This window comes from Carassius gibelio, chromosome A11 (genome assembly GCF_023724105.1).
Source record: "Carassius gibelio isolate Cgi1373 ecotype wild population from Czech Republic chromosome A11, carGib1.2-hapl.c, whole genome shotgun sequence".
NCBI classification, from domain to species: domain Eukaryota; kingdom Metazoa; phylum Chordata; class Actinopteri; order Cypriniformes; family Cyprinidae; genus Carassius; species Carassius gibelio.
The window spans coordinates 17,043,741-17,058,530 of NC_068381.1; the positions used below are offsets into that span (position 1 = coordinate 17,043,741).

The 14,790-nt window shown below is 38.0% G+C and overlaps 2 protein-coding genes across 2 annotated transcripts in view; both read right to left on the minus strand.

Annotated features, from left to right (window-relative positions):
- Window positions 1-46: 46 nt before the first annotated feature.
- LOC128022514 (uncharacterized) lies at window positions 47-8,574 on the minus strand. Its single transcript, XM_052610154.1, has 8 exons — window positions 7,364-8,574; window positions 7,189-7,292; window positions 7,011-7,105; window positions 6,722-6,846; window positions 4,799-4,911; window positions 4,525-4,714; window positions 2,045-2,133; window positions 47-1,527 (listed from the first exon to the last, which is right to left on the minus strand). The coding sequence occupies exons 1-8, from the start codon at window positions 7,821-7,823 to the stop codon at window positions 1,387-1,389; spliced, it is 1,317 nt and encodes a 438-aa protein (XP_052466114.1). The 5' UTR covers window positions 7,824-8,574; the 3' UTR covers window positions 47-1,386.
- A 349-nt stretch (window positions 8,575-8,923) lies between these two features.
- Window positions 8,924-14,790, minus strand: part of LOC128022511 (homer protein homolog 3) — a 30,026-nt gene continuing 24,159 nt past the window's right edge. Inside the window, exons 7-9 of the mRNA XM_052610151.1 lie at window positions 13,171-13,281; window positions 12,338-12,418; window positions 8,924-10,171 (exon numbers count right to left, since the gene is read on the minus strand). Of these exons, the coding sequence (XP_052466111.1) occupies window positions 9,986-10,171; window positions 12,338-12,418; window positions 13,171-13,281 (378 nt within the window). The 3' untranslated portion in view covers window positions 8,924-9,985. The remainder of the gene's footprint in view (window positions 10,172-12,337; window positions 12,419-13,170; window positions 13,282-14,790) is intronic.

The window sequence follows — 14,790 nt, forward strand, 5'->3', positions numbered from 1 at the left end:
TTAAGAACCCATAGAGGAGTAATAGCCTAATGTTGTTTAGCGATACATTTTCTTTCTATATGTTATGTAACATTTCCTGTCGTTTATTGTTGTATATCTGCCGGGATAAAGAGGAGTGTGTATTATGTGTATTACACACGCATACATTGTGTGTATTATATTATAATAATATTTGATACTAAAACATATTAGAGGTAATTTATTTATGCATTTATGTATTTTTTTGTATATATATATATATAGAGAGAGAGAGAGAGAGAGAGAGAGAGAGACCATATACATACACACACAGCTATATATGGTATCAAGTGGAGTCCAAACGTCTGAGAAAGTTTTGGGATTTTGACTAATTAAAAATATATTTCTAAATATCGTAGAAACATAATTTGCTGTAAAGTTGTTTTGTAACGATTGGTATTGTAAAAAGCGCTATACAAATAAACTTGAATTGAATTGAAATTCATAATGAAAACATTTTTTAAACTAGAAACATGCAAACGTAGAAGCACTTTCAAAATATGATATCAAAAGTCTGGACCAACCATAAACATTTACATGATAGTGACAATATTCCTAATTCCATTAACTTAATGGAACTTGAATGTGTATGCATAAACACCAAAAAACGTGAAGTTCAAAGTTGCAACTTGTAACAAGAGTAGATGTTGTGAGTAAGACGTGACACCATCAGCTCAACAGACCGTCTGATTACAGGATCATGCCACTTTCCCAACACAAACACAGACCTGCAAGGAGACTCTTCAGTGACAGACAGCAGCACGTTCACCTGGAAAACCTCTGCCACTGTCCCATGATACCTTGCACATGCTCTGGTCTAAATGCCACATATATATATATATATATATCATGTGAAGTCTGTGAGTTAGTCGCCTTCTGACACACTTCATATAGTCATTAACACCTTGCGCTCCAGACTGCCATTTAACCTTGAAGTTACACACACACACACCCTTTTGATTGTAAGTAGGCCATGTTCTGTTGTCATAACACGCCTCAAGCCTCTTATATGTTGATAAGAACCAATCACATTTGTAGTTATAGAGGTAATGATGTTATGTGCCAAATTCTGGACTTCCAACATGACATGAATTTCACAGGATATCCATACACAAGTGATGCTTTGAAACATGCATGCTTTTAATATTTTAAAGTCAAAAACAAAAAAGGTCTGCCTTCTTAACAAATGTCCTTGTCCTTTTTTAAGTCTGTGTGTATTATCAGGTGTTTGTCACCAAGTCCATCAAGAAATATTAAATCATAACTGGATTGTGTTGATTATGCATGAACGTTGCAAAGGCCTACAGTCGGAAAAGGACATTTGTAAAGAGTAAAGATCTTTTTAATGTTATTTGGAGGTTTTTCAACTCAAAACGCCATATGGCTGACGTGTTGTAGAGGTGGCTTTTCCAGGGATGCCTTGCAGTAGGATTTGGGCACAAATGCTTCATTGTGGATTGTCCTGAAGTCATGTTTGCTGTGCCGGGGCCTTATATGACTGTCTTTAACCTAGAAAGAGATTAGTTTAAGTCAAGATCAGCTCTAAAACATATTGTGCTCTTAAACACAAATTACTGGTCTTTGAAACAACTATTATACTTTACAACCCCTAAATGCTCTAAGTTTTTTGAGATACTAAATTTTTTTTATTTTCCTAAGCTGTAAGTCGTAATCATCAGAATTAAAACAAACAAACAAACCCTTGAAATATTTACGTTTGTGTGCAATGAATCTGGAATATAAGAAAGATTAAATTACAAAAAATAAAGACCTTTTCCATGATATAAATTTTTTTTATATTAACCTTTAAATTGGTAGTATCAGGCAAAATACCTGATTTCGACAATATCATTTTGTGACACATTTTAACTATTTGTTCACTAATTTTTATCACATGGTTTCAACCAGAAAAGCTCAAGACGACATTAAAAAACTGACAATGCCTCTGTTTACTTCTGAAGGACTGGAGAATAAATAGGAAACAGGTGAGCTGCAGTTTATCTGTTGTGAAATGTAAATATTTTACCTGCTGAAGCTGGCTAGGGCTCATTTTCTGTCTTCTACAGTTCAGGGGGACAAAATCTTTTTGCATGGTTGTAAGCATCTGATCTGGCTCTAACAATTAAATAAAATAAACAAATATTTATTTATATAAATATTTTATTTATTTATGCCAGGTAACCAGGATTATTGTACTAAACTAAAACCAAGGAAAAAAATAATTAATAAAAATATTTGTTACTTGAAATAAATGTAACTGAATATATATATATATATATATATATATATATATATATATATATATATATATATATATATATATATATATATATATATATATTGTGACGAGTCAGCTGCCTCCTCCCTGATTATCACCGGCACCCCGTCCTAAATCGCCGCCCTTCACCAGGCTCCCGACTGGAGTGGGTGTGTGAGAGGAGGGGCGCTGGACGAGTCAGGGCTGGCGGCGTGTGATGGGGCACACCTGAAGGAAGTGGAGCCTCATTACCGCCGCTGTTTAAAAGCCCAACGCGCCTCTCCTCAGGAGACCGGTCTCTTCCCCGTGCATGCACACTGGTGTCCTCGTGGGTCCAGGAAGGGTGCGTTGAGGGACTCCCGCGCCACCAAGACGTGAGCTGCCGGACCCGCGATCCGGATGGGAACCGCACCCGTTTACACGGCCGACGGGCCAGGATGCCGGGCCGTCCATCCCCTACCAGCGCCGCGGCCAACGAGAGAGACGCGGCCGCTAGGAGAAGCCGCCGCCCCTCGCGCCCCGGACCAAGGAGGGGAGCGCGTGCGGCCGCCGGACTCCGCCCCTTACCTGGACCCTTCCTTGATGAACACTGCCCGACCTACACAAATCCCGCAGCACGACGAGGACACCAGATTCCCTGTTATTTTGGACACTTTCCCCTTTTGGCCACTTTTATTCCCTGTGTTTTATGATTTCTGTTAATAAAAGCCTCTCCGAGGCCTGACGCCACGCCCACTGTGTCTGTCTTGTGCTCCTCCCGTGACACTGGTGGAGAATGCAGGCAGGCGGAGCCTAGACAGCGCAGTTGGGAAACGTCTGGTGACGTCACTCCCTCTCGCTTGCAAACGTTCGTGAGAACCCAGACTGGGACGGAGGAAAACTGGGGACAGCCTCCCAGCCACACAAGGGGTAAGTGACTTTTCCATTGTCATTTTACCCTGTGGTTGGTTGAGGCTGTCACTAAAACCCGGTTTCTCTGTCCCTGCTCTGGTGCGCTGCGAGAGGGAGGACCGCCCGGAGAGGAAGCCCCGCCCACTCCGACCGTTTGGAGCCTGGTTGAGGATGGTAGCACTCCCGTGTGGGCGGCGCCCTGATGACGGGGATGTCGCTTGGGAGGGGGAATGTGACGAGTCAGCTGCCTCCTCCCTGATTATCACCGGCACCCCCGTCCTAAATCGCCGCCCTTCACCAGGCTCCCGACTGGAGTGGGTGTGTGAGAGGAGGGGCGCTGGACGAGTCAGGGCTGGCGGCGTGTGATGGGGCACACCTGAAGGAAGTGGAGCCTCATTACCGCCGCTGTTTAAAAGCCCAACGCGCCTCTCCTCAGGAGACCGGTCTCTTCCCCGTGCATGCACACTGGTGTCCTCGTGGGTCCAGGAAGGGTGCGTTGAGGGACTCCCGCGCCACCAAGACGTGAGCTGCCGGACCCGCGATCCGGATGGGAACCGCACCCGTTTACACGGCCGACGGGCCAGGATGCCGGGCCGTCCATCCCCTACCAGCGCCGCGGCCAACGAGAGAGACGCGGCCGCTAGGAGAAGCCGCCGCCCCTCGCGCCCCGGACCAAGGAGGGGAGCGCGTGCGGCCGCCGGACTCCGCCCCTTACCTGGACCCTTCCTTGATGAACACTGCCCGACCTACACAAATCCCGCAGCACGACGAGGACACCAGATTCCCTGTTATTTTGGACACTTTCCCCTTTTGGCCACTTTTATTCCCTGTGTTTTATGATTTCTGTTAATAAAAGCCTCTCCGAGGCCTGACGCCACGCCCACTGTGTCTGTCTTGTGCTCCTCCCGTGACAATATATATATATATATATAAAATAAAACAATAATTCAACATGACATATTAAAATAACTAAAACTGAATTAAAAACAAATTATAAAAATGATAGACACTGAAAAAAAAAAAAAAAACTTTAACTAAAATTAACCTGAATTCAGATTCATTAAAATTCAGAATATTAACAAAAATATAATAGTATCTAAATAATACAAAAAACACTGCAAGTACCTGCAAGTGACATTTAAATTAAGTGTTTTTTCTAGTCAAAAAAACAACAACAACAACACTTTGTATGACTGAATCAGTGCCAACATTCAGTTACTCCAAGAGTCATTCAGAAGGTTAAGTTAAAGCAGAACAGCCGCCCATATGCTCTTTTTACACTCTAACGGTATAATGTGTAGTAATGTGGGCAGGTCGTTTCAGGAGACTTTTCATTGTGAACATACAGGTAAAAGTACCTTGCTCAAACAGCACATGGCTAGGTGGGTAGATCGGCGGTTTGGGGTGGACCGCCTCTTTTGGTGGGAACTGCTCTTGTGTTGCTGTGCTATAAAAGCTTCCAGCTAGATCAGGCCTCCCAAATTCAACGCTGCTCAGAGTCCTGAGACTGGCTCCATCCACATGCACTGGGAAATGTGAGCGGTTTATCTGAACGGCAAACATCTCAGTTAGAAACGGCATGCTTTGCATTATCTAGATTTTCTAGAAAGAGTAAGTTGCAACAGGTCAGACCTTTGGGAAGAAGCACTGGTTTGTTGTGGACAGTCTCTGCTGGTCACACGTGAGCGTCTCTCCTTTAAACACAGAGCTGAGAGTCGGGCATCTGCGCTCGAAGTGAACAGGGCCTGGTAAAAAAAACAAACAGTTATTAAAGTCATTGATGAATATGTCATAATTTGTAAATTTTCCTATTGTGTGATGAATGTACAGCAGAAGTCATAGTTTGTGATGTTTGGGTCTACTTGAAATTTACAAAAGTGAATATTTAAAAAATCAGGAATACTGAAATGGCACCATCTGCTGCTCATGCTGTGCTTTTACCTTTAACATGCACAAAGCAACAGATAAAGTTGACTTCCTGTTTATTTAGAAGAGATACCAACTTTGAACACTAATCATTGAGTGTAAGACACAAGCAGGCCACTACAAGGTCAGAATAAAATAAGAGAGAATTACATAGTTCACAATTAAAGTCATGATTTCAATCTTTGGAAAGCAGACTCTAAAAATCAATAATATTAAACATGACATGCATTAAAATGTTACATTTAATTTAGATATTAATGTTTTCACTTATTCATAGTTGAAAAACTGTTTTACAGCATAAGGGAAAAAATCAGTATTAAATAACATTGAAATACTATTATAGTTTTTATTAATATTTGAATCAGTTAAATTTTTTTAAATATAATTTCTTTTTTATTTTAATGTTTTTTTTTTGTCATTTTTGAAGTCGTTGGGTTTTTATATGTCTATATAATTATTTTGTTTCAGTTTTAGCTATTTTAGTATGTCAATTTTAACTAAATAAAATTTGAAATGTTGCCTTTGCAATTAGCGGAAAATAATCATTTAATAATAACAACAATAATATATATTTTTTTCTGTTAATGTTTATTTCAATGTCTTTAATGGTTTTAATTTTAGTTTTGGATTCAGTTGACTTTAATAATCCTGCCCCATGTCCTGTATTAAAGGGACACTAAGTAGGAATTACTCCCATCTAGTGGTGAAATTGTATTTTGCATTCAAACTAATTTTGCTCTCCAGCGCCTCGCTTTTTCAAATGCGCGTTCCATCTACGGTAGGCGATATGTACCAAAAAGCTTTGACAGGATGTCTTCTAATAGCACTTCGTCGAGTTTTCCTTCAGGTGAACAGGTGTGTTATTTCAAACAAACAGCAACATGACCATAAACAAACGAATGTTACAGTATGAATTACTGACTGGAAAACATGAAATATTGTAATTAGTAGTTATGTCTAATTTATTTGTTATATTTTCTGAATTATATGCATTGTTAGATATAAAAAAAATATTATAATATAGATTGTAACACTGACTTACCTGTCGAGAAGAAAACTGGCCACTTCAGCGTCTCTTTTGAAATCTTTATCAAGCATTAGCTCTTTCCACCTAGAAAAAGCTTCCCCGACATTAACTCTTGTTTTCTGTAATCTACGGTCACGTTTCCTTTTACGTTCTATTTTTGACTGTTTTGGCGACGATGTTTTCTTCTCCTGTGGCGCGGCATATGTATGGTCCATAATAAGAATGCAATCCAGACTTTTAAGCTTGCAGGTGCAGTTTCAAGCGCCTCTCACTGCTCGGCACCTGCGTTTCTGGCTCTGACCGAAAACGCGCTGTGGAAACGCGTTGGCTTAGTAATTTTTGTCCCTCTCTGCTATTATAGTTTTGCAAGATGGCGGAACTACATGGAAGCCTCCGTCGACCTACCCGTCCCATGTATATAAAGATAATAAATTCTTCATTTACAAGGATTAGTTTAAACATTGGCATAGGTATTTGTACACCATTGAGGGCATATTTATGAATAAAAATATTGATTTTAGATAATAAAATACCTAAAAAGTTACTTATTGTCCCTTTAAAGAACAATATATATATATACAGTGTGCAATTATCAAATATACCACATTTGTGTGCATGAAATTCCTCAGATGAGTTTGTTGTCCATTTGTCATCAGGAACTTCCCGAAGGTTGATGCGCCGAGATTTCTTGATCTTGGGAAGCAGACATTCTTTGAATTCAGCCGAGCTGTTGAAAAATAAAGATTTTTTTCTGACTGTCCACATGGTTTTAGATTTCTCTCATGTTATTTATAGAGCTTTCTTGTTAGGCTTTATACAATCAGACACGGTACATTATGAAAATGTGCATTCTGTTTGTTTATGCTGCATACAGAGGCACACTAGACGCACCTGTGGTCACCTGACTGTCCGAATGAGGTGGAATATGTTTGTTTGTATGTCTTTTCTCGCTCTCCCATCACCACAGATGAATACGGAATTTGATGCTAAAATAAAAGACAAAAAGATGCTATTGAACTGCAACATTATTGGCGCTCTCTGAAACCACTGCCAAATAATATCAAATTGCCTTCTCTGTCTCTGGAGGACGAAGATACCATCTGTACTGGAACTGCTCATGATAACTGGATCTGAACCTGTCCCTTCTGTCCATAATTAGACTCGATCCGACACCTGATCGATACCAGAAAAGCATCTTATTAAAAACTAAATGTCGGTGGAGAGTGTGAGTGTGCAGTACTTACCCGTTTTCGCCGATTGCTTTGCTCTGAAGATCCGGGACACTTTATGTTTGACGTAGGAAGACCTATAGGTGGGTTCAGGATATTTGTCCTCCGGCAAACTTGTCCTGACTGCAGTGGTGGGACGGATTTTGGCTGCACACTTGGGCAGGGGCTTTAACTCAGATTGAGATGTCTCATAGTCTCCACACCTGTCCTCTGAGTGCAGGTTAAAGTGGGTCAGGTTTGGCTGTATGACGGGGGGTGCTGGATGAGACGGGAAGGACAGCGCTGTCTCTCTCTGGTACTTTGCCAGATATTTCTGTTCTTCACACTGGAAGAGTGGTGAGACGGGCTGAAGGACAACATCTCTTTTCGACTTGACGCTGGCATCTACTAGTTTGAAGTGGCTCTTGTTCGTTGTCGCAAACATGTCGTCTGCGCCATCCAAAAACGGTAAATTTGAGATTGTAGAGCGAAGCATCTTCACAGCTTTGTGAGCAAGACAGACAGATTGTAAAATGCAGAAATGTGCGGTTAAAATTGCTTTAAACTTCGAATTTGTCTTCTCAGTGCGATCAGGTCAGAAGTTCGTCACTTTAATAGTGAAAAGAAAAAGAAGGAAGTATTGTGTATGATGTCATAAAGAGGTTAATGAGATGCGCCAGTCAAACATTCCGCCAGAATCATTCGAATATATACAACATGACGGTTTACAGCTTCAACATATTCTTAGTTTCATAGAATAATGCTGCATTTAAATTTTTTTGTTAATTAGATTTTCAACATAGTTATGATCCATTATGACCCCCCCCCCCACACAAAAAATATTTTAATCCTAAATGTCCTATGCTTAACGATTTGTCGATTAGATATTATAAACTAAGTACTTGAATTCAGTGAAGACCTGTTAGCATCCCACCATTTCTTTAAAATGTTCAGTTCTCTTTCTGCTTCTAGAAGTGTGAAGTAGCTTTCTTTGAGTTCTTCGACTGAGGAGAACTTTCACTCTTCAGTAGATGGCAGTATCGAGTCAGTTACAGTGCCCCAAAAAAGTATTTACAAATATCACACAACTTTGAAATATACAAGTAGACTATGTATGTGTATGGTTGTTAGCATTTGTGTATGCAGATGCCACTTAATATTGAATAATTTTAATTTATAATGTAATGATACAGATAAATTTTTGAACATGCCGAATACTTTTTGGGGCCACAGGATGAGACCTAAATTTGTCTGAATTATTAATTATTAAACTATTAATATTATATATATATATATATATATATATATATATATATATATATATATATATATATATATATATATATATATATATATATATATATATATATATTATTATTATTATTATTATTATTATTATAGCAACAATGCTTCAAAATGAACCATAATTATTTTAACTGAATATTGCACTGGTTAATGGAAATTAGTGCAACAGTTTATTACTTCATTCATTTGCACATGCCATATAACTCGACCGAATAAATACCAAAGCATAGCTATTTATAAAGTATCATATGGGCTATCTTTAAGGTTTTGTGAAAGAATGGTTAAAGGATGTATACTCAAGAAGCAAATACGTTTATTGGGAATTCATATAAAACCAACAACAACAGGCACACAATAGAAAAATAGCATATGTGCAAATGTCTTTAAGGTTATAGGGCAAGTGTCCAAGCAAGGTTAAATGAAAGCAATAGTTAAAGTAAAAGTTCATGTTTTTTAAAATAGGAAAAATTATATACCATAAAGCTTGGTATAAAGATGCATGCATACATAAATGCAAACGGTCTATAAAGTGTTGTTCCTTAAGGGTTGTTGCATTTAGAACTAATGGAATCTGACAGTGACAATTAAATGAAAGTACTCTCCAAAACAGTAGATCCTTGCAAAAACGCATTCGATCTATAACTACCTACATATTTAGACTGCAGCAGACCAGTTCAAATAATGAATAAATGAGTAAATGAAAAAAAGAGAAGTTAACGATAACCATTCACGTTTGTCACTAAGAGAAATATCACGTTTTATTAGTGCTTTGTGCTTAGAGTTCCCCGTTTCTCTGGTTGTCAAACGCAGAGCCCTTCATTTATCAAACTTAATAAAGGAATAAGAGAAACCATAAGCCTTTACATCGCTTAACGTCCTAACAGAGACATGCTGGTGTCCGTAAATAGTTAGATCTTCTCATTCGTCAGTTCTAGTTATGTATCTAACAATACTGGTGAACACATCGAACGTTAGCTTATATCTACAGAACGTTTTGTTCAAAGTCTTATTCTAATTAGAAGACTAGTCACAACCAAATCACAGATCTTAACAACACTTTCAAATATATTGTCATATAGTACCAGTAAACCGCTCTAAAGAAGGTCTAGTCTGTTTATAATTTTCCTCGTGACTATTTCAAGCAAACAGGGCCAGTTCTGTGCGAGAAACATCTGGTAAGTTACACCCGTGGCTCTCAGGAAGTGAATGTGGAATGAACGTGTCCTAAATTCATCCTAGTCATCACCGCTCTAGTTTTCACTAGGAGACTAGTACCGTGACCAAGCGTTGAGTTGTGCAGCTTGGGAAGAGTTCTTATCTACCTCATGATTAACATTTGTCTGAGCGCAGAGGTCATTTCTCCAGGAGCTCGGCTAGGTTCTGCCGCAGGTCGCTCAAGTCGTAGATCTTGACGTCTAAAGTTTCAATGACCTTCTGCACCGCGCTCTCCGCCCTGCTCCGAGCATCCTGGGACGAAGCTAAAGCGCTCTCTGCTGTTCGCACTCGTTTATCCAACTCAGAGTTCTTCACTTCCAGGTCCTAATGCCAAGACAAGGAAGACAAAACATGATCATATTTATACAACTAAGATCAAAGAAGGGTTATTAAAGTTCTCAGGGATGTGGGATAAGAAATAGGAGACAGCTGTGCGGCAATATAAAGACCAAATCTAAAGCAAACAACAAGAAAACAAAGCAAAAGGAAACAAATATACTATTACGTATAAAAAAATAAATAATAATATATATATATTTTTTTATTATAGAATTAAAAGAGTAGTATAATTAAACAAAGATTAGTTTTTAAGCCATAAAAACACTTTCTCTAAACAATACAATAATGCATAAAAATAAAACAAATACATACAGTTTTGTTCAAAATAATAGCAGTACAATGTGACTAACCAGAATAATCAAGGTTTTTAGTATATTTTTTATTGCTACGTGGCAAACAAGTTACCAGTAGGTTCAGTAGATTGTCAGAAAACAAACAAGACCCAGCATTCATGATATGCACGCTCTTAAGGCTGTGCAATTGGGCAATTAGTTGAAAGGGGTGTGTTCAAAAAAATAGCAGTGTCTACCTTTGACTGTACAAACTCAAAACTATTTTGTACAAACATTTTTTTTTTCTGGCATTTAGCAATCCTGTGAATCACTAAACTAATATTTAGTTGTATGACCACAGTTTTTTAAAACTGCTTGACATCTGTGTGGCATGGAGTCAACCAACTTGTGGCACCTCTCAGCTGTTATTCCACTCCATGATTCTTTAACAACATTCCACAATTCATTCACATTTCTTGGTTTTGCTTCAGAAACAGCATTTTTGATATCACCCCACAAGTTCTCAATTGGATTAAGGTCTGGAGATTGGGCTGGCCACTCCATAACATTAATTTTGTTGGTTTGGAACCAAGACTTTGCCCGTTTACTAGTGTGTTTTGGGTCATTGTCTTGTTGAAACAACCATTTCAAGGGCATGTCCTCTTCAGCATAGGGCAACATGACCTCTTCAAGTATTTTAACATATGCAAACTGATCCATGATCCCTGGTATGCGATAAATAGGCCCAACACCATAGTAGGAGAAACATGCCCATATCATGATGCTTGCACCTCCATGCTTCACTGTCTTCACTGTGTACTGTGGCTTGAATTCAGAGTTTGGGGGTCGTCTCACAAACTGCCTGTGGCCCTTGGACCCAAAAAGAAAAATTTTACTCTCATCAGTCCACAAAATGTTCCTCCATTTCTCTTTAGGCCAGTTGATGTGTTCTTTGGCAAATTGTAACCTCTTCTGCACATGCCTTTTTTTTAACAGAGGGACTTTGCGGGGGATTCTTGAAAATAGATTAGCTTCACACAGACGTCTTCTAACTGTCACAGTACTTACAGGTAACTCCAGACTGTCTTTGATCATCCTGGAGGTGATCATTGGCTGAGCCTTTGCCATTCTGGTTATTCTTCTATCCATTTTGATGGTTGTCTTCCGTTTTCTTCCACGTCTCTCTGGTTTTGCTCTCCATTTTAAGGCATTGGAGATCATTTTAGCTGAACAGCCTATCATTTTTTGCACCTCTTTATAGGTTTTCCCCTCTCTAATCAACTTTTTAATCAAAGTACGCTGTTCTTCTGAACAATGTCTTGAACGACCCATTTTCCTCAGCTTTCAAATGCATGTTCAACAAGTGTTGGCTTCATCCTTAAATAGGGGCCACCTGATTCACACCTGTTTCTTCACAAAATTGATGACCTCAGTGATTGAATGCCACACTGCTATTTTTTTGAACACACCCCTTTCAACTAATTCAACTAATTGCCCAATTGCACAGCCTTAAGAGCGTGCATATCATGAATGCTGGGTCTCATTTGTTTTCTGAGAATCTACTGAACCTACTGGTAACTTGTTTGGCACGTAGCAATAAAAAAATATACGAAAAACCTTGATTATTCTGGTTAGTCACATTGTACTGCTATTATTTTGAACAATACTGTATATCTCATCTCAATTTAATTTTACATTTTTACTAATATAACTAAAAATTTATAAAAACGAAATCTAATAAGATAACAGAAAAACTGAAAGTCTGAAAATATACAAATAAAAACTAATTCAAAATACTAATAAATATCTATAAATGAAACTATAAATGCCTAAAGCTAATACTTATCATACTTATATTTTTTGTGTTATGGAAGTTTACCTGTATCCTTTGACAGGCCTCTTCCTTTTCTTTCTCCAGCTCACTTAAATCTGGTTTCTTGCTCCGTAGAATCTTTATTTCCTGTAATAACCATCTTTACTGTAAACATGGAACATTCTATACCAAATTTTGTACCATTTTAAGAAATGTAGAAATACTTCTATTTTCAATGGATATTCACCGGTATAAAATGTTTTTTTATGAAAACGGGCTGAACCTTGAAATAATAATTTTGTAAACATTTCAAATGTATAGTATTTCACAAGTGTCACTGATTACATACTAATTTATCTTTAAGCAATTCCATATTTATGAGTATTTCTGTGCTGGTGTCACCATTGGCTTGTTCACAGGGGACCAGGATCACACTTTCAGTAATGAAGCGCAGAAGTACTTGCAGTAATTATGCACAAAGGTAATTGTACTCTCAGTTTCACTAACACTAATTAATTAATTACATCATGATTATTATTGGGTCCAAAACAACAACCAAAATGCAAATTTTGGCGTACATTCTGAAAAAGGCCACACCAAATTCAGGAATATTAGGTCACACAAATCTATGCTAAATCCTGGTTGGACTGACACACACACACACACACACACACACATAATTATAAAGCTAGAAGCCACATCACAGGCTGCCGCTGTATTTACATGTGCGAGTAATTTTAATACACGATTATGTTCATAAATAAACCTTTTTTATATTTAATAGAAATTGATAAAACAGTGTCTGTGCAGTTTACAGTGTTGAGATTATAATGGTGAGTCTCAAGATGGATTCTCTTGCAGTGTCAGTTAGCACTGTTACTACTTAAAGCAATCTTTACCTCATCTTTAGCTCTGATAAGCGCCTCCATCTCTGCCACAGTCTGTGTGAGCTCCTCGCTGCCCGTCTCACTGGAAGCAGAAACTCCACTCTGAGCCTCCAGCTCTGCAACCTGAAACATCAAACCAACAGAACTGCTATTACAAGATCTGTCATCAAACTCAGGCCGAGCCTACGGTATAAAACCAGAAACATCTTTTTAAAAACTACTTAAAAAAAAAAATAACAAAAAAAAAAAAAAGTTTAAAATGAAAAAAGGCTAAATTATTTGATATTTTAGAGACTTATTGACCTTTACTTATTGGGCGCAGAGCACGACTACGATTTAATATTATCATTTGAACAAAACTGTTTCACTACTTATTTGTTTCTAAAAAAATAATAATAATAATATATTGTTCCAAACTACTCAAGGTTTTCTTTTTAGGCAAGGCAAGGCAAGGAAATTTTATTTAAATAGATTTCGTACACAATTGTAATTCAAAGTGCTTTAAATAAAATAAAGTAAAATAATCATAAAAAAAAAATAAAAAAAAAATAATAATAATAATAATCACAGAAATAATAGGAATTAAAAAACTTTGAAAATGATTTAATATTTGATTTAAAATGAATTTAAGACAGTGGAATCATTTTTGGGGTGGCATAAAATACGGTGCAATTCATAAAATACAGTGCAATCAGTTCGGACATTGCACAGTGTTCTTTCAATAAATGTACAGCTAAACATATGAGTTTTGAGTCTAGGTTTAAAAGTGGCTAAAGGTTAGCATATCTGATCTCTTCTGGAAGCTGATTCCAACTGCAGTTGGCATAATAACTCAAACAAGATTGCCCTTGTTTTGTGTGAACCTTTGGTATTTCTAACTGACTCGATCCTAATGATCTGAGTTCAGTCTGTAATCAGTGAACATATCTGCTATGTATCCTGGTCCTAGGTCATTGAGTGATTTATAAATGAGTAAAAGTACTTTAAAATCAATCCTAAATGTAACTGGAAGCCAGTGTAAGGACCTGAGGACTGGTGTGATATGCTCAGATCTTCTGGTTCTAGTCAGAATCCTGGCAGCAGCGTTCTGGATGAGCTGCAGCTGTCTAATGGTCTTTTTGGGAAGGCCGGTGAGGAGCCCATTACAATAGTCCACCCTGCTGGTGATAAAGGCATGACCAAGTTTCTCCAAGCCTTGACTGGAAACAAAACAACTAATTCTTGCAATGTTTTTTAGATGATAGTATGCTGATTTAGTTACTGCTTTGACATGACTACTGAAACTAAGGTCTGTCTCCAGAATCACACCAAGATTCCTGACTTGATTTTTAGTTGTTTGACCCCTAGAGTCAAGGTATGCATTCACCTTGAACACTTCATCTTTGTTTCCAAATGCATAGACTTCAGTTTATTTCGTGGTTTAACTGAAGAAAGTTCTGGCACATCCAACTATTAATTTCATCAATGCATTGGCAGAGGGAGTCAATGGGGCTGTAGTCATTTGGAGATAAGGCTAGGTAATTATGGGTATCATCAGCATAGCTGTGATAGGCAATTTGGATCTTTCTCATTATTTGACTTAGTGGGATAATATACAGGCTAAACAAGAGCGGTGCAATAATTGAGCCTTGT

What these genes read in the sequence shown, in the direction of transcription:
- LOC128022514 (XM_052610154.1), bottom strand. Translation starts at nt 7,823, where the DNA reads ATGCTTCGCTCTACAATCTCAAATTTACCGTTTTTGGATGGCGCAGAC. An exon ending in ATTTCATGCACACAAATGTG is followed by an intron (nt 4,912 to 6,721) that starts GTATATTTGATA and finishes TTTTTTTACCAG; the next exon opens with GCCCTGTTCACTTCGAGCGC. An exon ending in ACCAGTGCTTCTTCCCAAAG is followed by an intron (nt 4,715 to 4,798) that starts GTCTGACCTGTT and finishes TTTGCCGTTCAG; the next exon opens with ATAAACCGCTCACATTTCCC.